The following is a 24665-nucleotide window of genomic DNA, read 5'->3' as shown; positions in this document are numbered from 1 at the left end:
GCAAATATTTCTTACAACTCTTTGTATTATGTTTAACTCTTGACACACTATGGGAACTTGATAAATGCACTTGAAAATTAAGAATGCATGTAAGAAGTCAGGATATTATATTAAATACACTTTTAAAATGCTGTAGATAGGACATGCCTGTTAATAAACATGTAATAGTTTTAAATTGACCTTTTTTTCGGTCTCATTAAAAGTATTGTCTGGTTCATAGCAAAATTTTAGATGACTTGAGATGGGGAGGTATCCGAAATGTTACTTGTGCTTTGATTTACTTTTGGCAAACTTTTGACTTTCTCTTTCTCTCTCTCTTTTAAATAGGGAAGTACGGAACACGCATTTGCCCTGCTTTTTTCTTAAGCATACCATACACTTGTCTTCCCATCTGGGCTGGTTTCAGAATCTATAATCAGCCATCAGAAAATTATAATTATCCCTCCAAGGTGATTTTATTAAGTTAAATGTAACCTGTTCTCAAGCTCCCAGGGCTCGCTCACACCCACTGGCTGCTGGACTGAACCGTGCCTTCGTGGACTGGAGCATCTCGGGCGTTAACCAGTGTCCCTGTGTTGATTCTGCAGCCCTGGTTCACACCGTAGTTACCGGGGCTGAGATGGGGTGGTACAAACGGATGATCTGTCTGAATACATCTGCTTTGGTTGGCCAGGCCGTCCTTTTTGGAACTTCCCCTGTGCTAGTGGTCCCATTGGCTCTGTCTGTCACACTCTGCATTATTGTGCTGGTGTGTGGTTTGTCCAGGGCTCTTAATGGCCTGGAGTTTGAGCACTGGGCACCTCTTTCAGAGATGCTTATGCATTTGCTGCCCCAAGGGGAGGCTGGAGAGATGCTGCTGTTCAAAGCAGCACACAGAGCCTTAGGGTCTGGTTACCAGGAGTCCAGGCACATGGAGACTGGCCACAGGACGTCATCTGGGACATCTCCCTTCCATTCACAGCCAGGGGGGTCAAGGTGAAACGACACCGGCTGGGCAGGTACTCAGTTAAGGCCTTGGTTTCCAAGCTGGTGACATCTGAGTTTCTCCTCCTTTTATAGGTATTAGATCCTTAAGCAAGATCCTTTAAGCAAAACTGCTATGTGAAAATATGAATTACTAGAGATAATCAGAAGATGATTATTCATTTTACAAAGAGATTTACAATAGAATCCATTAAAAGACATTTTAATTTACAAACACTTCATTTGTGAACAGAGACACCTGCTATGTAAATTCAGGTTGGCACAAGGACAACTGGTACTGCCTCATATCCTTCTGAGGAATGAGGTGGTCATTAAAAAAAAGCGAACAGTCACCATAGCCTTGGTCCTCACTGCACTGCTTCTGAAGGGTCCACAACTATGTATCAGCAGAGTGTCCATGTCATGAGTCACACACAACACAACTGTTTATTATTATTATTATTATTATTTTGAGGAAGATTAGCCCTGAGCTAACATCTACCGCCAATCCTCCTCTTTTTGCTGAGGAAGACTGGCCCTGAGCTAACATCCGTGCCCATTTTCCTCTACTTTATCTGTGGGAGGCTTGCCACAGCAGGGCTTGATAAGTGGTGCGTAGGTCCGCACCCGGGATCTGAACCGGCAGACCCTGAGCCGCCGAAGTGGAGTGCATGAACTTAGCTGCTGTGCCACCGGGCTGGCCCCTATTATTATTTTTTTTAAATGTTAAAACACAGTGAGGGCCAGGGAGAAATGGACATTATCATAGAGGGCTGATAGGAACATAAATTCAGAACCGCTTTGCAGACAGCGCAATCTGGCAGTGATAGCAACCTCGACAAGTTTAACCCTTTAACCTAGAAATCCCACTTCTAGGGCCTTATCCTAAGAAAGCCATCAGAGAGATGCTGTCAAAGATTTATGTACAAAGTTGCTCATCATCATATTAAATGTATCACTGAAAATTCCTAAATGTCCAACAATGGGAGAATAGCTAAAATATGGTGCTTCCATAGGATATTGTTTTAGAAGAATTTTTAATAATGTGGGACACTGCTTATAATATAGGTAGATGTTGAGTGTCAAAAGAACAAATACAGAATCGTTTATACATTAAGTCCTAACTTTGTGAAAAATAAATGTAGATTTTATATATATATAGTTATATATATCCAGGAAAATATAGCAACGATTAATAGTAGTGTGATGGGTGTATGGTTTATTTTTAAAATGAGTGTATCTTACATTTATAATCACAAAGATTTTGCTATTTCAAGAAAAAACATGGACTCATAGAGCTAGGAGGGCCCTTCCAGATCACCTGGCCCGGTGCCCTCCTTCCCCCGGTGAGGAATCTGAGGCTCGAGGGGAAAACGGTTTTGCTAAGGTTACGTGGTGGTGACGGGACGCCTGTGACTGCAGAGTTCTCTCGTCGCCCGTCATCACGGCGTTTAGTTTCGGTAGATCTCAGGTTCTTCTTCGGCACCCCGGGCCTGCTCATGGGTTCCAAACTCTGTTCTAGGTCGTGCAAGAAGTCCAAGCGAAGGACCTGCTGAGAAGACCGTTTGATTTAATGTTGGTCCTGGGTCTTCTCCTGGCCACTGGCTTTTGCCTGTTTAGAGGCTTGGTAAGCATAACAGATCAAAATAACAAAATAATACATCTCTCTCTCTCTCAATCAGACTTCTTAGCACACTAACAAAGTACCCCTGCTGTGAGAGCCTGGAGGCCTCGACCTGCTTCCTGCCTCACTCCTACCCCGTGCCCCTCCCAAAGGGGCGGTCCAGTCTGGGCCGTTCATACCACCGCCTGCAGGGGCTTAGGCCAAGCTGTGCCCAGAAGTGTCTTCCTTCCCATTTCAGGGCAGCTGAAAAATTAGCCATTAGAGTCTCATTCTTTGGGTTCCTTTGATGTTTCTGATTTAAATTTAAATATCTTTGGTAAAGGTGATAACTTGAGTCCAGTGAAACTGTGGCTCAGGGCATCCTTGTGCTCTCAGGAGTAGGGGAACGGGACTGAGGAAGGGGTATCAGAGTATGGAGTTAGCATCCTGGCCATTTACTAGCTGCGGGGCCTTGGAAAAATTGCTTCACCTCTTTGACCCTCAGTTTCTTCCTCTGTAGAATAGTGGTACTTACCTAATAGTATTGTTTTGAAGATTACATAAGATGAACATTAAACACTTGTACAGCGCCTTATACATACTAAGTGCTCAATAAATGACTGATGTGACTATTTTTATCGATCAATGATGCTTCACAGTGCCCCAGTTTCGTGATTTATTCTTAGTAGAAATAAATTTGAGCAGCCAAAATTATATGGTGGCTTACCTTCAGCTTCAGTGTCAGTTACTAACTGTTCTGAGCCTGCTGGGCAGCAAAGTGTAAGCTGATGGAGCTGACCCCTTAACTGTAAGAGGCCCGCGCGGCGGGCTGGGTTGGCGGTGAAAAGCTGTGGCAAGAGTTGTCTCTGTCTGTAGATGGTCAGAAACTTCTGGAGGAGGGTCGGCTAGTAGGCTGAGTGGCACAGGGAAGGGAAGTAAAGGAGGAAGTGGGGCCGCAGGCTCTGCTCAGACCACAGAGCGGGGAAACTGTTCTGTGGTTAGTTTACTCTAATTCCCAAAGTTGAAAGAACAACAGTGAGCCCCAGCTGTGCTCTTGCATTATCGCCATGGCCACTCCCCCATGCACACAAGGGAAATGTGGGGTGTGCACACCTGGTGGGTGGGGCTTTTAGCTTCGGGCCCATTTTTACCAACTCTGCCACTGGTCTGTGTCCGCCTATGTTATCTGGATGGGGTGACATTTATGGCCAAGGACAGGAGGAGTGATGCCTGAGGGAGGTGACTCAGAGGGGACCCAGTGATGGGCCAAAGACACACTTTGTCTCTCTGTGGCCTGGAGTCTAGTCTGCCGTGACTCAGTCTGCTCTGCTCTCTTTCAAAGTGGACATGGGAGGTGGCTTCAAGAAAGAGGACTCTGCTTTCACATCCTCCTCCTCCACGACCCCCACAGGCTGTATTCTCTGTGAGGCCCTGGAGAGAGGAGGATGCTATTTTTGAATCTTGCGAGGCATACTGAGATGAATTTGGTACAGAAATGTGCTTTTCCTCCTGCAGGGGATAGTTGGCTAGTTACTCCCAGGGAAAGTGAGACTGGTCGTCTAAAGCCGGCTGCGCGTGGGCTAGCGGAACCCAGAGACAAACTGGGTCCTTGAAAGGTTCCCAAGGATAGAGCATTTGTCTCCGTTTCCGGCTCCACGATTAATCTCTGCTTCGTCTCCTTTGAGTAAACCTGCAGAATCTTTCTTCCTCCCCTTTTACTGATGAGCCTCTCCAGTACAGAGTTTTGGTTAAACAGCAGAGCAGCTTGTGACTGAACCTGGCACTTTTAGCCTTATCAGCAAACCTAAGAACTAGATGTGACTGTACCTTTATAATGAATTCGTTTTTGTTCTCAGATTGCTTTGGATTGTCCAGCTGAGCTCTGCCGACTTTATACACAGTTTCAGGAGCCCTACCTGAAGGATCCTGCGGCTTATCCTAAAATCCAGGTCAAGTAGTTATGAAGCCTAAGATTTTTCTAAAATTAATTTTCTCTCTTTAAGAATGCGAAAATGTGAGGGGCCGGCCCCATGGCCTAGTGGTTAAGTTTGGCATGCTCTGCTTTGGTGGCCCGGGTTGGGTTCCTAGGCGTGGACCTACTCTACTCATCAGGGGCCACGATGTGGTGGCCACCCCCACACACAAAATAGAGGAAGATTGGCATGGATGTTAGCTCAAGGCGAATCTTCCTCAGAAAAAAAAAAAAAGAATGAGAAAATGTGTTCCTATGTAGGAAATAGGAATTAACATTTTTAAAGATGAAAATGTAAAATTTCCTGTGCTTTTTGTCAGGCCAGGTTAACTGTTAATTTGCTGACGATGTCATTTCTCTGTTCATCACAGATGCTGGCGTATCTGTTCTATTCTGTCCCTTACTTTGTGATTGCACTTTATGGCTTAGTGGTCCCCGGCTGCTCCTGGATGCCCGACATAACACTGATTCACGCTGGAGGCCTAGCTCAGGTACTAAGCACGTGCTCCGTGGAGAAAGGTTTCGGGTAGAGGGGTGGTTTGGCTGTCATTGCTGAGTTTCTGAAAAACATCTCTGCATCGTGTGTTAGGGCAGGCGTGTTGTCTCCTTTTGTTTTACAGTTCTTTAGAAGACACTTCTGCGTAGACATTTTATTTAAATCTCACAGTAGCTGTCTGGGAGGTGTGCCGTTCACTTACAGAGATGAGGGAACTGAGGCCCAGGGAGGCTAAAGGATTTGTCCAAGGTCACATGCCCGGCAGACCAAGTGGCATGGCTGTTTTACAGTACTATTTCCCAGTCTCTGATCACTATGGCTTATACTAAAACAGAATTGAGGGCTGTTGTCTTGAAGATTTCAGAATTCCACTATACTGTGCCATACAGAACCAGAGAGACTGGTTTTGGCACAGGTCTCCTGGGAAGCAGGGCTTGCATCCCACCCCCGCCCTGCTGCTGGGTGGACGCTTCCTCCCGAGCTGGAGGTGGTGTCACCTGTGGAACCGTATTATCGTGCAAAGTCCATTTTTTACAAGATAACATCTAGCAAAACAAATCAATCTTATGAACAAGGAAGAAAATTATTAAGTAATTTTATGGGTTTTTCTTCTTACTGTAAATAAAACAAATGAACTGATCTTTAAAATCATTATCTTCATCTTGCTCTTTTCAAGCAGGCGTAATGTGAGGTTCGCCCAGAAGCTCTAGGCATATGCGGTTGATTGTACTCATGCTATAGTGACTGTGACGGGAAAAGACACTGGAATTTACAGGGTTGAAAAACAGTGACAGCATTTCGGGTTAATACATTGGGCTAATCCTTCCAGTGTGAGGTACTTCGTTAATTAGAGATTTAGAATATTACTATCAAAACAGTTGATGCAGCGTCCCGGAAGTAACGGCTCCTGTCCTTTCCTTGAAGGGCTTAAGAGGGAAGAGAACTAACACTTACCTTCTTTGCAGACCTCTGAATACTGATTCCTAAGGCCCTGGTTTTGGGTCCTTATTTCCATGACTTTCAATATCAGCTATAAGCTGATGACTTCCAGTTTTCTATCTTTAGCCCGAACTGTTCCGACTCCTAAATTTAATTCTAAACGCAGTCTTTCCACTTGGATGTCTCACTAGCATCTCAGATTTAATATCTAAAATAGGACTCTGGTCCTCCCCACTTCTCTTCCATTTTCCCTCATCTCTGTAAATAGCCCTTCTTGCACCCAGCAGCTCAAGTCAAAAACTTGGAGTAATTCTTTCCACTTCTCATTCCCTCGCCCTCCGCACCCGGCCCATTACTATGTCCAGTTAGTTCTGTCTCCAGAGTAATTCTCAAATCTGCCCATTTCTTTCGAGCCTGACTGCCACTACGCTAGTCTGAGCTCCCATTCCCTTGCTACATGGGAGGCAAGCCCTGCTGTGTTTTACTCACCTATCTGTGAAGGACAGGCTCTGTGCTCTGCTGGAGTAGCAAATACTCAGTGGCTTCATGCAATGAAGTTTCATTTCTTGCTTGTGCAAAGATCATGTGGGATATTCTCAAGAGCCAGGCCTGGAACCAGCCCGGCTGCAAGGGAGGCTGATGAACATGGTCTTCCCAGGTGCCACAGGAGAAACAGCGGATGAACACATAGCATTGTCTCTGCGAGTTTTTTAAAAGCCCTACTTAAGAAAGCTGAGGTGGGGGGCTGGCCCAGTGGTGCAGCAGTTAAGAGTGCACGTTCTGCTTTGGTGGCCCGGGATTTGCCAGTTTGGATCCCGGGTGCAGACATGGCACCGCTTGACAAGCCATGCTGTGGTAGGCGTCCCACATATAAAGTAGAGGAAGATGGGCATGGATGTTAGCTCAGGGCCAGTCTTCCTCAGCAAAAAGAGGAGGATTGACAGCAGATGTTAGCTCAGGGCTAATCTTCATCAAGGGAAAAAAAAAAAGCTGAGGCTCAGAGCAGCTTGTTAATTGCCTAAGGTCACAAAGCTACTAAAAGACAGAACAGGGATATGCAATGCTGTCTGACCCCAAAGCCCATATTCCCGTCCACTGTTAGCCCTCTCCCACCCAAACCATCAGCTATAGTGGAGAGGCCCTTGGCACAAAGAAAGGCTTCGTACGCGGCACGGGGAGCTGGAGAACCCTCAGGGTCGGGGAGGCAGTGACGCTGAGCTGGGTCTGTGGGCTGAGGGGGCTTATCAGATGGAGGAAGCGTTTCAGTGTTGGGGCGAGCAGCGGGTCAGAGGGTATGCAGCGAGCCTCGGCTTGTGTTTTCTTGGCCTGGTTCCCCTGCCGTATTCTCCTGTCTCCCAGGAGAGGGTTTCCCACTCACCCCACTCTTCCCGGTCCCTCTTGAGTGGGTTCGACTGCTCAGAGTTCGACAGCTGCTCATTAGCTGTGTGCTGTGCCTGCAGTCCGCCCTCCTCTGCATGCCGCGTGCCTTGGTCTGCCCTGCTTCCGGGCCCGATGCAGGGACACTGAGTGTCATCAGCTAGGAGGCTGGCAAGAGTGAGGCCAGGTGCTGGGCCCGGCTGAGTCTCAGGAGACAACTGGAGAACTAGACAGGGAAACTGAGGCAAAGGCCTGGTCGTGCAGACAGGGTCAGAGTCAGGAGGCTTGGGAAGGTCGTGGCTGGAGGGTAAACAGGCGCTTGAAACGGTAGCAGGAAGACTAACCCCAGACTGTACCTGCTGGTGGGGCTAAGCTTGCGGACGGCATTGTGACTCCGGCCAGGCGGTTCTGGGAGGGCAGTGTGGACAGTGGAGCATCGCAGCAGCCGTGGCAGCTCCAGCCAGACCCCAGGCCTTGCAGGAATCCTTGCGCTCACCCATCGCTGCCCAATTTGACAAGGAAGCCTGAGCCTAAGGACTAGGTCCTGTAAATGTCAGAAGGATGTTTCTCCCAACCCAGCAGAAGAATGGTACAATCCGAGTGTTACGGGACTGGCATTCCCACAGTTCTTGGCTGGGCCTGAGGACCTACCTATCAGAGCGTTTAGACTGAGAAGGTTACAAGTCACACGGCAGCAAACCGCACATGAGGAGGATGCCGAGTTCGAGTGATGTGATGTTTCCTCCTTGGCGAGGGCTTGCTCATGAGAGGGATTCTCATCTTGGAGGGTATCTGACCCACCACCACAGAATCCATAGCCTTGCCAGCACCCTCGCTTGTCAAAACTGCCAGTCCTAATCTAGGAGCTTTAGGCATTCATGATCCCACTAACGTTATCAAACTTGTGTTTATTGAAAGACCTAGGGAACCCCCAAGAGTCGATGTGATTTAATAGCAAAAAAAAATATTTAAGAAAGTCCTAGATCAGTACCGTCAATGGAAAACATGTTAAATGGTTATTAGGTCTTGATTTCAGACCATGTAGGAGTCTGCCAAATCTGCTGCCTTCAGAAATCAAAGATCAATCAGAAAGTAAAATAAAATAAAATAAAACCAGGACCCATTTTACACCAGAGTTCCATCGGGGACTTAACTCATCACCCAGAGTCTTTTCATATAGAATCCTCATCACAGGATTAAAGTTGGGAGTCCAGGCTGAAAAGTATTACAGGCTGCCGAGGTCCACTTACTGGCATTTCCTATCAATTGAAGAATTTTCTCTGCTAACATATCATTGAAAATTGAAAGAACACAAGCAGAGCCAGTACAGTCAATAGTGGGTGTAGAGCGTGGGCTCTGGAGGCAGCCTGGCTCACATGTCAGCTGTCAGTGCGCAGCTCAGGGACCCTGTCACTCCCTCTCTGCCCCTCAGTTTCCTCTTCTGCACAGAAAGGATGATCACAGTACGTTTCTCACAGAGCTGCTGTGAGGCTTAAATGAGGCAATGTATGCAAAGGGCTTCGGCCAGTGCCTGGCAGGTAAGAAGCTGTGGACCTCTTTCTTGCTGTTATTATTGTTGTTGTTGTTGTTGGCAGAAGATTCTCAATAAGAGCCTGGAGAAATGCCTTCTGTTGCTCAGAAGATTCATTAATTAATCTGTAGCTACGTGTATTGTACATAATTACCTAAAAATCAGGGAACCGGGGAGAAAGCTCTGGGACAGATGCAGTGGGTTTGGCGCGGAGCAGCTCCACTTGGGTCCAGCCAGGCCCCGTCCCGTCCACTGGCCATGAGGTGCACGTACTTCCTCACAAAGGGCCTGGAGGGGGATCTGTGGACAATCTGGTTGTGAAGAGTTGATTCTACCGGAGGCGAATTTAGTACATTTTTCCCCTTATCGAAACCTTTAAAGAATATTTGAAGGTCGAGGTTTAGGAAGAATGCGGATAATTGGGATACTAACGCAAATCTCAGTTTAATTATTCGTTTCTGGTGTGCCTCACCACTGACCACCTTTATTTAATGTGGAAACTAAACTTTGGGGCTAATGTCTTCACATGCTTAGCATCCTCTGCTGGAGACAGACAGTCTTGAAATTGTCAAAAGGTCGGCAAGAGGATATAGGACAAAAAGCCCGGTTTTCAGCAGAGTCGAGTGCCAGAGCGGGAACAGGCACACAGCTGGGTTTTGTGTCTGTCTGTGGAAGAGCCCCAGCTGCTTGGCTCTGTGTGAAGCGCTTCACACAGATCAACCCGCTGCGCCCGCGTGACAACCCTGTGAGGCAGGCTCCGTTACTAGCAGGCTTTCACAAGGAGGGAGCCAGAGGGCACACGCTTAACGCACGGTTGCACTGCTGGTTCGTGGTGGAGCTGGGATGGGAAGCTGTCTGTGTGGAGCCAGATTCAGTGTTCTTAACCTGAGGAGACCCTAAGAAATGATAACACGGCTCTGGATTAGCTACTCACACTATGGGCCAAACAGCCTGGCCACTGCCCACAATGTCATTAGTTTCTGCCTAAAGTATTTACATGGACACATAACACTCTCTCAGTTCTCCTTTCTGGGGCCAGGACTGATTTTCAGTCATCCTTTCCAGGTTGTCTGTCTAAATATAAGAAAACAGAGCTATTACAGTTTAACCTTTCTTTGTCTTTATTGCCTCATTTTCCATCCCAATCATCCATTCGGGAAAAAAAGAATCTCTCTTAATTAAATTTCTTTAAGGTGAAAAAGATTTAGAGTGAAGTAGAGGAAAAATTATTAGGGGTTCAATGTCACGTCACTGAACTTTGGAGAAATTTCTGGGATCCATAACTTGTAGCTATAATCCTGGGCCACACGTCCGTCAGCAGCCGCCCGAGCCGGCACCATGCTCAGGCTGAGCTCTCTGGGTCTGACCGGGACCCGTGTGCCGGTGGGACAGTGCCCAGCAGACGGTGCGGCCCTCAGCTCTGTGCTTGGGAAGTAGACCTCCGCAGGCGGCACTGGGGTTTTTCTGAAACTTCAGACCCCTGGAAAGTGGACAGCATGTGCGCTGCAAGCTGTGGCTGGGTGCTCACAGCTGGAGGGGTGGCCAACGTGAATACACCCATCAGAACTGCAAGCAGGACCGAAACCACAAAAGATGGCTCAGGCTTCTTCTCTTACGTAGGCCTCCTTCGATTAGAAATATAAATCTTTGCCCCTTGTCAAGTAATTCTGAAGAAAAAGTCCTACTAAAATAGGTATATAAGTAGAGAAATGCTTTGTAGAACCATTTCGTATTTTGACAGTCACAAGCCCATTCTTGTCGGACATTTATTGAGCTCTAACAATGTGATACGTGCCACACAAAACATCAGACGCGGCACCTGCCTGGGGGGCTCACAATCTAATCTAAGGACGTGACGGCTTTGTCATGCTGCCATGAGTTTGCTGTTTTGAAAGTGAGGTATTAACTGCACTGGCTGGCGCAGGAAAGTCCACGGAATCACGGACTTTTGATGCAGGTTTCCCTGGGCAAGCAGGCAGGATTGCTCATATTACTTATTCTCTCAAAGTACGGGTGGCATTTCCCTAAATTTGGTGATTTTTGTGATGTGTACAAGTGTCCATAAAGATAGAGACACCAAACTTACATTTCTGAAAACCAGGGTTCAAATCTGGCCTCTAGTCCGGAAGAAAAAGAATGGTTATATTGTTCAGAAAAACACCGTTATTCAAAACAGGCCCTGGGGAAACAGTGACGGGGCCAAGCTCCCGTTCCTGTTCCTAGACTGCCCCAGGAGCAGCCCCTCAGGGCAGCCTCTCAAACGCCCTTTCCTCTCAGGGCCTTTTGTCTTCACAGCCCAGAGAGGACAAGCTTAGAGCGGGCTGCCTGCATCCAGGCGTCCGCGGGGGAGGTGTGTCTGAGGGCAGAGCGCTCGCAGGGCCTGAGGATCACAGTGCAGAGGCAGCCGGACGGTCACCTGCTGCTCCTGGCGACACGCCCCAGTGTTTAATGTCTGTCTCCAGAGAGCAGCACCGCTGTACTGGAGGCACCCAGAGTGGATCAGTAATTTCTCCAAACGTGGCACACGCAGGCACACGCTGCTCAGAAAGGCGCCCTTCTCCCGTCAGGTGAAGTCTAGTGCTGAGAACACTTTTACCCGTTAGCCCCTTAGCAGAATAAACTGATTTCATGTGGATGAAATCTAACTCGTATGTATTGAAAGCAAATTATTTACAGTTTCTCATTCTTGTTCCTTCTGCGCCTTCTTTAGACTGTACTCTCTTTTGTCTCTTCACTTTGATCCTGATGAACTAATAATTCACCACTTCCACCTTTAGACTCCCAGTCCTTCATTCGTGTATATCTTGAGCTTCTGTAAGATGTGAAAATGCAGACTCCAGGGTTGCATTTTGTAATGACAGAAGGATCCCAAGGAAATCTCACTGAAGCCTTTTCCAATAGTTTTCCCCTGTGTTTATGAGAAGCATCAAAAGAGACCAACTGGCACATTCTAAATGCATGTTCTGAACAAGGACACGTTTATAAGTATAAATGGGAAGCGCCTGCTTTTCCGTTTTGTAAACTCAGATTATGCTGACAAGCTGTACTCTAAATAAATTATAATTTTACTTGAAAAGGTTGCCTGCATGTACATTTGACATTTTAGAAAGAGCAACCACCCCCACCCAAGTTGGTAACAACCTTATCTTACAAAACAACCCTTAGTATTTTTTAAGTTGCATAAAAAAAATACATGAATAAATAAACAAAAAGTACATAATGAAGGGGTTCAAGCTCCAGCTCCAAGGAGTTTTAAGCGAAAGACCGATAAATGAAGTTGAGGTCCTCAGCGCTTTTCTTTAAATAGTATGCTAAAAATACTTTAGCTTTCTAAATTCTGTACTTTCTTCACTTTTACTGGAACACATTTTGGGAGCTCCAACTGAGTCCCTATATAGGATTTCCAGAATGCGCATCAGAAAAAAACTGAGATTTTATTCAGGTTTTTCTGTTCAACTGAGTCACTAATGTTTGGTTATGGGGCACTGGATGGGTTAGAAAACAGCTGGCACGATACAGCCACACTCAACAAGGTATACTTTGAACAGCTGTGTGTCTTAGACTGGCCCTAACTTCAGTGAAATGCTGAAGACTTGCATTGTTTGAAAGTACTGATTTTGAGGGCACAGGAATGTGATCTGAATGAATCATTTAGAACTCATCGTTCATCCAAATGAACAGAGAATTCACGCTTACCCCCCTTTTTCAATGCAACAGGCTCAGTTTTCTCACATCGGTGCCTCTCTTCATGCTAGAACTGCTTATGTCTACAGAGTCCCCGAAGAAGCGAAAATCCTTTTTTTAGCATTAAACATAGCATATGGAGTTCTTCCTCAGCTCTTGGCCTATCGCTGTATCTACAAACCAGAGTTCTTCATAAAAACAAAGGCAGATGAAAAAGTTGAATAAAAACATTATTTCATGTTTCTTTCTCTCGAGATTACTGACTTTTGTTATCCTGGTACTGATATTTTGTCCCACTTCACTCCCTTCCTGTACAGGAACACCTAAGAATATATAAATTCGTGCTCTGCACTGTATGTGTGAGCTCTCATATGGTATTGTGTGGGTAAATTTTCTTTATTTGAAGGAAAATTTGAAGTTGTTGAGAAACAATTTGTTTAAAGAAATATATTCAAAATTAAATGTAAATAAACTTGACCATCTATCTCAATATTCTCTTTGTACATATTAAATATAAGTGTGAAAAATCATAGTTTAGCTCCTATGACAGTGAGCATGAAAATGAAACTATTCAAAAGTGAATATGGTCTATGCATATTAAAAAATTCAAAATAGCAATTACAGATTAGAGAAATATTTTTTGCATATAAGATGTATATGCTTCATTATCAACCTCACTATAAAGAGCAAATCATCAGTATATTTTAAAATGTTGTTTGAAAAATGTTTTCCCAAGGAAAGTATATTATTTACTGCTGTTTTAAAAATTGCTTACTAAAATTTTTTTGTGTCGAAATAGATAAGGAGGGATCGATAGCTTTATTACCTTTAATGAATACTTGTTTTATTGGTGACTGGAAATATTTCTATTGTATTTCTGTGTACATTTTTAATAAAATTATTTTTGGCCTTTTATGAAGATAAATCTGATTAAATTTAAAACATTATATATATATTTTTTTTCCCAGAAAAAGTTTTGTAGTCATTAGGCTTTTTATTTTAAAAATCTGTCAGTTACATGTTCCAATTCAAAATGTCATCTACGTTCTCCTTATGTTTTAGTGTAAACAATGAAGAGGCCCTTTGATGAATTAATTAAATTTCCTTAATTTTAAATTAAACCAAAATACTTACAATTAAAAGTACCTTTCAAGGAAAAAGAACTGGATTGGCACCTCTACTATCTTTTAATGACCTTTTCATAGTTGGAATTAGGAATGAGTATAATTGAGAAAATCAGTATTCGTTAGATGAGAGAAGCACACCCACGATCCAGCTGGCTCTCAGCGCCCTGGTCAGTGGACCTGTGGTCTCAGACCCTCAGCGGCCAGCACCCCATCACCATCATCGCCAATGGCCCTGGCTTTTAGAGCTGCTCACATTTTCTTTCATATTATTTATTAGCTCTTCACTGAAATAAGAAAACCAAAAGAAAACGAGATCCAAATCAATGCATAGATAATGTCAACTGTGTGAATTCAGGCTCTGCTGAGGCTGGTAAATATTATCTCAGAGGAGCAAGTGATCAGGTGCCACTCCTCTCCCTCCCTCCAGAAACCTAAAACCCAGAGAATGTTTTAAAAAAAGAAAAAAAGAAAACCCTCACCTGCACTTGATTCTATTGTCAACTTGCTGTTAACAATTTTTGCTTTAATATATGAATTACATTAATACCTCACATTACATATATGAAGCCAAATTACACTAACTTAGTTTACAACCTCAAATCTTACTCCCAGTACACATTCCAATAAATTTATTCTGTAAAAACAATACATTTTTTTGTTTTTGATTTTTTTTTTTTACAGTAAACTTTTCAACTACAAACCTCGAATACGCGAAAGATGGTCCAAGGACAAGCATAACAGGATTGATAAAACCCAAACTGACTAAATGTGTCCTCACAATATAAGCTGGCATAAAAATAAATAAAATTCTCTATTATCACAATAGCAACAATAATGTACACATAATCATGGGTTTGTGGATGAATGTTAACTATTCTAGTTCTAGTTCCAAAAGAAAACAAGTTCATTGGAAAAGTCGATGTTTAAAAGTCGATGCTTTGTCTGGTTCCCACAGGGCCACTGCTGCCTCCGGCTTTAAAACGTAACGTACCCACCTTGAGGGATTAGCTCAAATTGTACCGGCATTGGGAGAAAATAAATCATTGCTTTATTTTGGAGTAACACAAAAGACTCACCAACTTCACATATAGAAACTGAGTTTGTGTACATGACAACATGAGTCTTGAGAAGTAGAAGCCGTCAACTAGCTATTTCTAATACGGAATAGGTACTTTACAGTATGATTCAACTTTATACATGGCCTCAAAGCTGAAGGGCAATTTTAATTTCACCTTCAATATGCCAACGTCATGTATCTAGGAATTGGTTCTTGGGTTCTGTCACAGAGAGAAAATCCCTTAAGCATTATGTTGAGTGGTCATCTGAAAAAAATGCTAATTCCTATTGAACTGAGTGTTTGCTGATGGTGGAGTAAAGGCAGCAGAATGATGAGCATAACTGCCTCGATAAAAGGATCCTAGACAAGTATAAATTTGTGCAAAAATCTTGATAATCCTTAGTGGTTAAGGGCAACTTCATGCAACCAAATAACATGAAATTAAATCAATAACCTTAAAAAAGGCTAAAATGTCTTTTTTTCCCCCAAAACACAACAGAGAGGAATGTGAATAATGTACATACAAACTGGGGTTCTGTCAATGACAACAAGGATTATGTGTTGGTTCATATCAAATCCAAGAATATTGGACAACCAAACGTGTAACCTTCTTGTGGTTTCTCTTAATATGCAGCATTCATTATGGCAGTTAGGTCTGTAAAAAAGAAAGAAAACAAGCCTTTAGATGATTTAGGATATTAACAATAAGAGCTCTCCACACCTATACAGTGTAACAACTGGATTTCCTGAGGTTTTAGTCTGCACTGCGGCAACGACACTCAGCAAGGAAGCCTGTGAGGCTTCGCTCTATACCCATCAGTGCAAGAAGCTCAAGGAACTTCTAGGGCATTTTTCCATTAAAAAAAGGGGAAAATCTCAGTAAACTCTGTCTACTGTCTGGCAGGACACAGAGTCCATTCTGTGCCCTCTGTAGGACTCTAGGACCATGTGTATTGCTGGGATGTGTAAAGTCAATGGAGAAACAGATAATCCATCTTTGTGAGGACTGTGGTGTCAGGAAAACAGGTAAGCTGCTTAAAATTCAAAACGCACTTGGAGCAGTATTATTCTGTATAATCTGTATAATATTTACAACTTAATTACTTGTGACAAATGGCTTAAAGAAACATGAGTTAAAATCAAGATGTATAAACAGAAAGGAAGCCTAGATTTCTCTTAAAATTTAGGTGGCATCCATGTGACAAAGAATGAATATTTCCATTTCCTAAAAGGATTATGTTTCCATTTGGGTCCCACTTTAAACCGTGTCAGGTTACATTTTCCCACAGGGATGCTATTTTTGTTTTCTTTATCATTAACCCAAATACATGGGATGAATGAAAGAGGGAACTCAGGCCCCAGATATTTCTTCTACAGACAGCCTTTTCCTTCACTGAGTGAATGAAGCTGTTTGTCAGCGCACACGCGCTCGCTCGTGGTCATGATGTTCTCATTACACAGCCAAAAGCCATTCTGCACCTTACACAATACCATACGTAAGTAATTCCAGGACCTTCGAATAGGAAAGGTTACTAAACCTACCATCCCCTCGAGATGGCAAAAATACATTTCTTAGTCTTCTCTGTTCCCACCAAAATGACAAAGCCAATCTTAAAAAAAAAGCACATTTAAAATCTGTGAGTTTGCAAAATGCAGTGCCTCTACTGGTGATTGCTAATTATTTATTGACAAATAAAAATACTAGATATGAGAGTATACTGACAGACTTTGGAGGATTTTCCTCCCTTTTGAAGGAGAAAGACATCCATTAAAACAATGAAAAACTTAATCAACCAAAGAAACTTCTTTAATAAGGTCTTTTTATTAACATTAATGTGAAAGGCAATAAATTTGATGTTTACATTGGCAGAAAAGTCATTGGCAGATTAGAACTACTCAATCCACATTGAAGAATATTTCTGGAACAGATGGTGCCGCCGCAGCCTCAGAATATTATTAATGCCCCAACAAGGTGAAGGCAGTACTGGAATGTCACCACAACTTTAAGGACATGCTTTTTCTTTGTTGGTCTTTAATCAAGGTGCTGTCAAATGGGTGCTTATAAAAGCAAATTATCAATCTAAAATTTTTCTATTTTTACTTTTCCTACCATAAACACGCTAGTCATGCATCGCTTAACGACGGGGACACTGCTGAGAAATGCCTCGTTAGGCAATTTCACCATTGTGCCAACATCAGAGTGTACTCTCACAAACTCTGGTGGTATAGCCCACCACACACCTGTGCTAGATGGTTCTGTTTGGGATCACTGTCATATGTGCAGTCCGTCATTGCCTGAAATGTTGTTATGCGGCACATGACTGTACCTGCATCTGTGCATCAAAAAATATGTGGGGCTGGCCTGGTGGTGCAGGGGTTATGTTCGCACGTTCTGCTTTGGCGGCCCGGGGTTCATCAGTTTGGATCCCAGGTGCGGACCTATGCACCACCTATCAAGCCATGCTGTGGCGAGCATCCCACATATAAAGTAGAGGAAGATGGGCACGGATGTTAGCTCAGGGCCAGTCTTCCTCAGCAAAAAGAGTGGGATTGGCGGCAGATGTTAGCTCAGGGCTAAACTTACACACACACACACACACACACACACAGAAAATCTTGATAATTCGCAAGTATTCTGAGTGATTGTAGACCGGAAGTCCCCTCCAAGTTAACCGCCAGAAGCAGTCCCTATGCAGTGGCTGCATAAGTTATAAGGAAGCAGAAGTTACGAGGCAGTGGAAGCCACAGGGTCCTTTCAGGGAGCACCATTTTTACTTGAAAAAATGATGACAGATAAACTATGGTTATTCAGACTTGGGTATCTGGCACTTTGTTAAAAATAAATGAAATGAGTCTATTACTTCAAGGAAAACAACTGGCAGTATTTGTTATCAATGATAAAATTTGAGCTTTTAAGTGAAAATAAGAATTCTGGAAAACTTAAATCCTCCATGATTGACAGCTTCCCAATACTTAAAAGATTTCTCTGATAAAACAGGTAGTGATATGAAAAAATGTGATTAAAAATATTTTAATGTCATACTTGAGAAACCTGAATAACTCAGGGAACCAGTATTTTCCAAATGGGTAAAAGCTATCCAAAGTGCCAGACAGTCCAATGGATTTTAACCTAACAATACAAAAAAGTTGATTCCACATTGCAACTAAACTTTAAGAAACTGCCACTTACAGAACTGGTGTAGTATCAAGGAGAAGTATCCACAATGATCTGAAAGGACTATTACATACTCGTATCTCCATTTTCCAACTACATATCTATGTGAGGCCAGATTTTCTTCATATACTTCAACCAAAATAGCATCTCACAACAGACTGAATGTAGAAGCAGATATGAGAATCCTTATGTCTTCTATTAAACCAGACATTAAAGAGATTACAAAAATATAAAACAATGTCATTTTTCTAAAAAAAGGTTTTTTTGGGAAAATGTAGTTATTTTTCATAAAAATGTATTATTTATATTAAGTAATGGGTTTATTATTATTTTAAAATGTATTAATAAGTATCTTAAAATTTGTTTTTATTTCTAATTAAGTAACTATCAATAGCTATAAAAAAAGCTCTTTGGGATCCTCAATAACTTTTAGGAGTATTAAAGGAGTCCTGAGACCAAAAAGCTTGATGGCTTAGAATAAATGAGAGTAAATGGTGAGAAACAGGCTGGAAAGATAAATTAGGGTCAGAGGCCATTATATGTGAAATAAGGAATTTGGAACTGATCTCGAGGGTAAGTGGGAGACAGGAGGAGGCAGCACTGTCCTGTAGAAACGGTCAGAAGAATAGTGGCATGGACACTGGCTACCGGCTAGAGTACACAGTGTGGCTGCCCCCCCCCCCCCCAGCAATTATGGGATAGCCTTGTGATTTGGGGACGTGACTCCAGCTCCAGGGATGGGTAGAACCTGACTGGTCCGACCCACTTCTAACCCCCTCCCCGCCTTATCAGTGGTTGGTTGGGGGATGGGCAGCTTTCTGACATGCTCTCCAATGACCTCCTGGTATTCACACCCTCGTTTAATCCCCAACTTTGAGTGTGGGCTGGACCTTTCGACTTGCTTCCAATTAAGAGAATGAGGCAGAAGTGATGGGATGTCACTTCTGAGGTCAGATTACAAAAGACTGACTTCTGTCTTGCTAGCACTCTCTTGCTGATGAAGCCAGCTGTCACGTTGGAGCTGCCTTATGGGGAGACTCATGTGGCAAGGAACCAAGGGAGGCCTCTGGCCAACAGTTAGGGAGGAAATGAGGCCCTCAGTCCAACAACTGTGAGGAACTGAATCCTGCCAGCAACTACTTGAGTGAGCTTGGAAGAGGACCAACCCCCAGTTGAGCCTCAAAATGATATACGCCCCTCCTAACACTTTAATTGCAGCTTTGGGGGCCCAGAGACAGAGGACTCAAGAAATTATTCCTGTCTGGATTCCTGATCCACAGAAAATGCTAGATAATAAATGCTGTTTCAAACCACTAAGCTTTGGGGTAATTTGTTACATAGAAATAGATAACACAGCAGGCCCACGCCAAACAGTACACTGTGCCCTGGCCACAAAGATTAGTAACCTCTACTTTATACCCACGTGAACAGAGGGGAGCTCCAAGAGTTTTGGAGCCTGCCCCTTTCTGCCTCATGCTTCCACTGGCAGGAGTAAGGATGTAGTCAGAGGGCCTCTGGAAGCAAAGGGGGCCCCAGAACTCTGCGGGTTCTCGTAAGAACCTCTTTTCTCTTTCCCTTAGCAATCACTCCTAACTTCAGCATCACCATCTGTCTTGAGATCATCAGGCCGTTTATCCTTCTGCCCTTTATCCTTGCTTACTTCAGCTACCACAAGACAGGCTCAGAGCATCTGTCCCTTCCTGGACTCTTGTCCCCAGTCAGCTTTGCACATGTTCGTTTACAGCCTCATCTTTTAAACACTCCCATCCTCCATCCCCCATCTCAATTCCTCAATCTCTTCCATTGGGCCCCTTGGAAATTATAGCAAATCTCCTATATTCCCAAATTGCATTTCCAAGATATTCTACTCACCAGCTTGTTCCAACTGAAACCTGGCTCCCCTGAGGATAGGGCTGCAGCTTCTCCTGCAGCCCTCTCAAACGGTAGCTCTTTTCTCTGCCACAGCTCTTGTACTACTGGCCCTGGAGGTGGGGAAGATGTCCTTGATCTTTACTATTATTTCTAAGCTGTTCTTCCTGTCCTCTGTGCCCCCACCCCCACCCCCCCCAAAAAAACCCCTCCTAGCTTTTGACTCTCAAACCTGTAAACCATGACCCTCCTCGCCACAGTCACCTGCAGACTCCCTGAGTCGCTCCCCTTACTCCTTGAAGGTTTCAACTCTGGCCCAGTGTCATTCAATCTCATAAATGCTGGGATGTAGATTGTCTTTCCAACACTCCGGCCTCTCAGTTCCTTGACTTCCTCTCCTTCAAAGATCTCGTCTTCCACCCTACCTCAGTCACTCATTCCCATGGTTATTTCTTAGACAGATGACTCTCAACCACTGGGAGTATATGCAAATACTGTTCCAAGTCACTATTTTGGGGGGCAAGATAATGGGAGCATTGTAGGTTGTCATAAGAACTTGAAGATTCTATGGCATTTAATGAGCAGGGGCCAAAGGTACTCAATGTCCTGTGGTGTGGACAGTGCTTATACAGTGAAGATCTGTCCCATTCAAAAAGCCAGTAGCACCTGCACTGTCAGCAGCAACTACTGCAACCCTCCTGTAACCCGACTTCACACTGCCCTCTTCTGTCCCCACTCATCTTTCCAGTTCACTCCTTTCATCTGGTCCTCCGACAATTCTTTGATACTCACAATCTGTTGATCCTGTCCCTTCCTCAAGTACTTATTCCCTCCAAACAGATTTTGGATTCCACGGTCCATTGTTATAATTGCTCCCTTCCTTGCACACACCCCCAACTCCCTTGCTTTTAACCTCTTTTACTCTCTGGGCAAACCCCACTTCTAGTTAAATTCAATCCTCACCTCTTTGTGGCTGCAGAATCAAATATGCATAGAGAGAAACACACAACCATCCTACTGTTCTTACTTTAAATTCGTGACCACTAACCTCCAGTGGGCCCTCACCACTGCCTGGCATTCAACCTCATTTCCCAAGTCCGTTCACTCTTCTATTCTTTTAAGTGACTGTTTTATCCCTTTTCCTCTCTCGAAACTTCCAACACTTCTTCCTGTTCTCACTCTCCAATGTTGACTTTGCTTCCTAAGAAAACAGAAGCAATGAGATGAGAACTTTTACCAGCTCTCACCCTAAGTGCCCACTTCCCTGTCTCTGGGCCCAAATGCTGCCTTCCCTCCCGCCCCCGTGGATGAACCGAGGGAGCCCCTCCACACGCGCACTAGAGCTCATGTCTCCTACTTTCTGAAGGGCACTGCTTTGGCAATTCTTTCTTACATCATTTTGTGATCATTGCTCATTTGGGCCACTCTTGCCAGCATAAGTGCTATAAATTCTCCCATCAAGAAAAAAGCCCCTCTTGACCTTCTCTCCTGGACCACGACTATTTAGTATCTGAAAATAAGTTTAAGATTAGGCTACTAGCCCTACAAGATATCAGGACTCATTTTAAAGCTACTACGACTAGGCAAATATGGCACTAACCAAAGGAATAGAATAGAGAACCCATCTGAAGGATGACACTGCACATGAGAGAGGAAAGGAAGAACTAGTTAATAAATGGTGCTGGGTCAAATGGTTATGCTACGGGGGAAAAGGCAACGGGATCCTACCTCATACCACATATAAAAATTAATTACACATGGACTTAACACTGAAATGTTAAAAATAAAACTTTACAGTTTTAAAAGGAAATATAGGAGAATAGCTTTCTGATCTTGGGAGAGGAATAGATGTTTTTAAACAGGACAGAAAAATGCTAACCATAAAAAGAAAAGTTTGATACATTTGACTATAATAAAATTAAGAAACTCTGTTCACCAAAAGGTATCATAAAGAAATTGAATAGACAAGCCACAGACTTGCAGAAGATATCTGCAAGTCATGTGATCACTCATGCCAGGAAGAATCCTGAATATGTAAAGGAGTCATACAAATCAATAAGGAAAAAGTCCAATAGGAAAATGGGCAAAAAAACAAAATCAAACACTGCACAGAAACAGAAACATGGGTGGTCAATAAACATGTGAAAAGAAGCTCAACTTCATTATTAATAAAAGAACTGCAAATTAAGACTATAATTTACACTCACAAAAATTTTCAAGCATGAGAATGCCAAGCTAGTGACAGGAAACTTGTACACTGACGGTGGGAGTGTACACTGGTCCAACTACTTGGGAAAATAATTTGGCATTATCTTGTAAAGTTAAAACCATAAACTCATGACTCAGCATGTGACAGATCTAACAAAACTCCTGCGTATGTGCACTAGGAGACAACTATGAGACTGTTCGCAGCAACACAGTTCATAATTGCAAAAAGCTGGAAACAACCCAAATGCTCATCAGTAGGAGACTGGATAAATAAATTGTGGTATACTCATAAAACGGAGTATTATACAGCAGGGAAAAATAAACATCATGTAACCACATAAAGGAATCTTGGAAGCACAGTAGTGAATAAATGTCACCATTTTTAAAAAAGCTCAAAAACCAGCAAAATTAAACAATATATTATTTAAGTATATACTCATTTGTTAGGTATGAGCTAAAATTTTGAAAATGAAAGGAAATAAAACACTAGTGGTCATCTCTGGGTAGGAAGAAGATGGGACAGGGAAGCATGTGTAAACAGATACAAGTTCTGTTCTAGTTTTTGGCTTGAGTGGTAGGATCACTGGTGTTCATCAGAATACTATGTTTATTACTTTATATTTACATCATATATATGTTCTTTTGTATATAACAAATTTATTATTGAAAACAGGTTAAAAATAAAAGGATCTCAGCCTCTTGCTTCACATTCAGGCTCTTACTAGCTGTGTGACCCTGGGCCAATCTTTTCAGCCTCAGTTTCCCCAGCTAGAAAACGGGGATGATACTTGCCCTCCCTCCTGGGATTTGTGTGAGGGTTAAACAAGGTAACGCAGGCACAGCATTTAGCAGAGCGCGTGACACAGAGTAAAAACTCGAGCTGCTACAGCTCTGACCCTGCTGCTGTTGCCACTTCTGGTAACAACTATCTGCTGAGGTGCTTTCAAGATACTCAAGCAGAAATGGTTTCATTAACAGTTAGAGAAATGAATCTACAGTGCAGGAGGTACCGAGTGGGAAGTCGTCAGTAATCTCTAACAGCTGAAGTCATGTGAGTGGATGAGATGGCACGGGGACGCTTTCAGAAAGAAGTGCACCAAGACAGACTGAAGAAAGGAGCTCTGGAAAGAGGCTAAGAGGCAACCGAGAGAAGCAGAAGAGACTGTGATCTGGAGGCTAAGTCAGCAGGAGGAAGTGGCTAGTGGTATTAAATGCTGCAGAGGTAAAATAAAGATTAAAGGAGACACTGGATTTGGCAATGAGAGGATCACTAGGGACCTTTACAAGAGCAGTGTCAAAGAAATGGTCAAAGAAACAAGAATGCAATGGGTTGAGGCATGAGTAGGAGGTGAAGAAATGGAGGGAGACACTGGGAGAAAAGAGAACTGTTAGAGATGAAGTTTAGAGATGTTTACACTTCTTTAAAGAAGTTTAGAGATGAAGAGAAGTGTGGAAAGCACAGACTATATGGAGGAAGGGAGGTATCTTCAAGGTTAAGGGAGATCTGATACTGTCTATAGGCAGAGGGGAAGGAGCCAGTGGAAAAGAAGATAAGGGTATAAGAGAGAAAGGAGACAGCTGACGGGGTGTGACCTTGGAGAAAGCAGAGGAGCCAACATTCTGGACCCTGGAAATTGTAGGGTGCCGCTTCATGCTTCTTAGACTTGAATGCGCCTATGAATGACCTGGCGGTTTAGTTACAATACAGATTCTGACTCAGGAAGTCTGGGGCTGGGCCTGAAATTCTGCATTTCTAACAAGCTCCCAGGTGATGTGGATGCTACTTGTCCACAGACCACGCTCTGAGCAGTAAGGGTGTAGACTATCTCTTCTTCTGTCACAGGAAGTAAAGTGCAGCTAGAAAACAGGCAGCAAAGGAGAGAGACGTTGTGGGAATTTTTGCTACATGCATATTGAAGCTACCTGGGATGAAGGCAACGGTGGAATAAAAAGAAATCAAATGAGTCAGGTACTCAAGCCTTCAGTGACTGCTGGCAGGACTGTGTCCCTGGGATGGCTGTAGGCACAAGTGATGACAGACGACTATTTATTGGAAAGAGGTCAAGAGAAGGAAGGTAGGCAAAGGAGAGTAAAGCTGAGCTGGGTGAGAGAAATAAGGGAACAATTAGAATCGTAACAACTTGGGAGTAATTGTGGATAACTGGATGAAGGAGAGATCTGAGAGGTACACAGTATTGACAAGAACAGACAAGAACTCAGCTGAAATCAGAATTTAACAGAAGAGTAATCATCATCATCATAATAATGTATGTTATGGGTTATTATTTTAAAATGATCTGCCACTGTCCAAGCAGTCTTCATAGAGAAAAGACGCGCGGAAAATGACCGGGGGCAGAACCTGCATTTCCTAAGAACACTTTTACGCAGGCGGACTTGCCTGTGACTTTGAAGTTAACAGGGTTAATAAAAGTTAATAGGATTCAAAGTGGACAAGTTTTCCCCTTGGGTGCTTTAAATATCAGCGTGCACATAGTTTGAAGATTTAAAGTCCTCGTGGGTATATTACATCACACACTGCTAGGAAAGAAGCGGCAGCACAAAATCCCTATTTTGAACATGCCATTCATTTTATAATCAAAGAAATACAACTGTCAAATTTTGAGGTGGCATTTCATAATTTTAGTATTTCACACCTTACTTTAA

General features: G+C 43.4%; 2 protein-coding genes and 1 long non-coding RNA gene across 8 annotated transcripts in view; 1 reads left to right on the top strand and 2 right to left on the bottom strand.

Moving 5' to 3' along the window:
• The window catches only part of TM6SF1 (transmembrane 6 superfamily member 1), a 34994-nt gene extending 15753 nt beyond the window's left edge, over positions 1-19241 (top strand). Inside the window, exons 6-11 of one of the 5 annotated variants that reach the window (XM_070570147.1) lie at positions 328-449; positions 2486-2590; positions 4423-4515; positions 4910-5029; positions 15684-15775; positions 19143-19241. In XM_070570147.1, the coding sequence (XP_070426248.1) occupies positions 328-449; positions 2486-2590; positions 4423-4515; positions 4910-5029; positions 15684-15752 (509 nt within the window). In that variant the 3' untranslated portion in view covers positions 15753-15775; positions 19143-19241. Of the gene's footprint in view, positions 1-327; positions 450-2485; positions 2591-4422; positions 4516-4909; positions 5030-5158; positions 5689-12598; positions 13481-15683; positions 15776-16619; positions 16836-18908 lie in introns of those variants that run through there. The other 4 variants (XM_070570137.1, XM_070570154.1, XM_070570125.1 and 1 more) reach the window with 4 other exon arrangements.
• LOC139075243 (uncharacterized) lies at positions 2163-11288 on the bottom strand. Of its 2 annotated transcripts, none has more exons than XR_011525418.1 (2): positions 6463-11288; positions 2163-2515 (listed from the first exon to the last, which is right to left on the bottom strand). It is a non-coding gene; the product is annotated as an uncharacterized lncRNA (long non-coding RNA). The 2 variants fall into 2 exon arrangements; XR_011525423.1 differs by lacking the exon at positions 6463-11288 and adding an exon at positions 3294-3431.
• Positions 14307-24665, bottom strand: part of HDGFL3 (HDGF like 3) — a 67001-nt gene continuing 56642 nt past the window's right edge. The window contains exon 6 of the mRNA XM_070570170.1: positions 14307-15404. Within this exon, the coding sequence (XP_070426271.1) occupies positions 15399-15404 (6 nt within the window). The 3' untranslated portion in view covers positions 14307-15398. The remainder of the gene's footprint in view (positions 15405-24665) is intronic.

The sequence above is a fragment of the Equus przewalskii genome, chromosome 1 (assembly GCF_037783145.1).
Source record: "Equus przewalskii isolate Varuska chromosome 1, EquPr2, whole genome shotgun sequence".
In the NCBI taxonomy this organism is placed as follows: Eukaryota; Metazoa; Chordata; class Mammalia; order Perissodactyla; family Equidae; genus Equus; species Equus przewalskii.
This window is presented reverse-complemented; position numbering and strand designations above follow the sequence as displayed.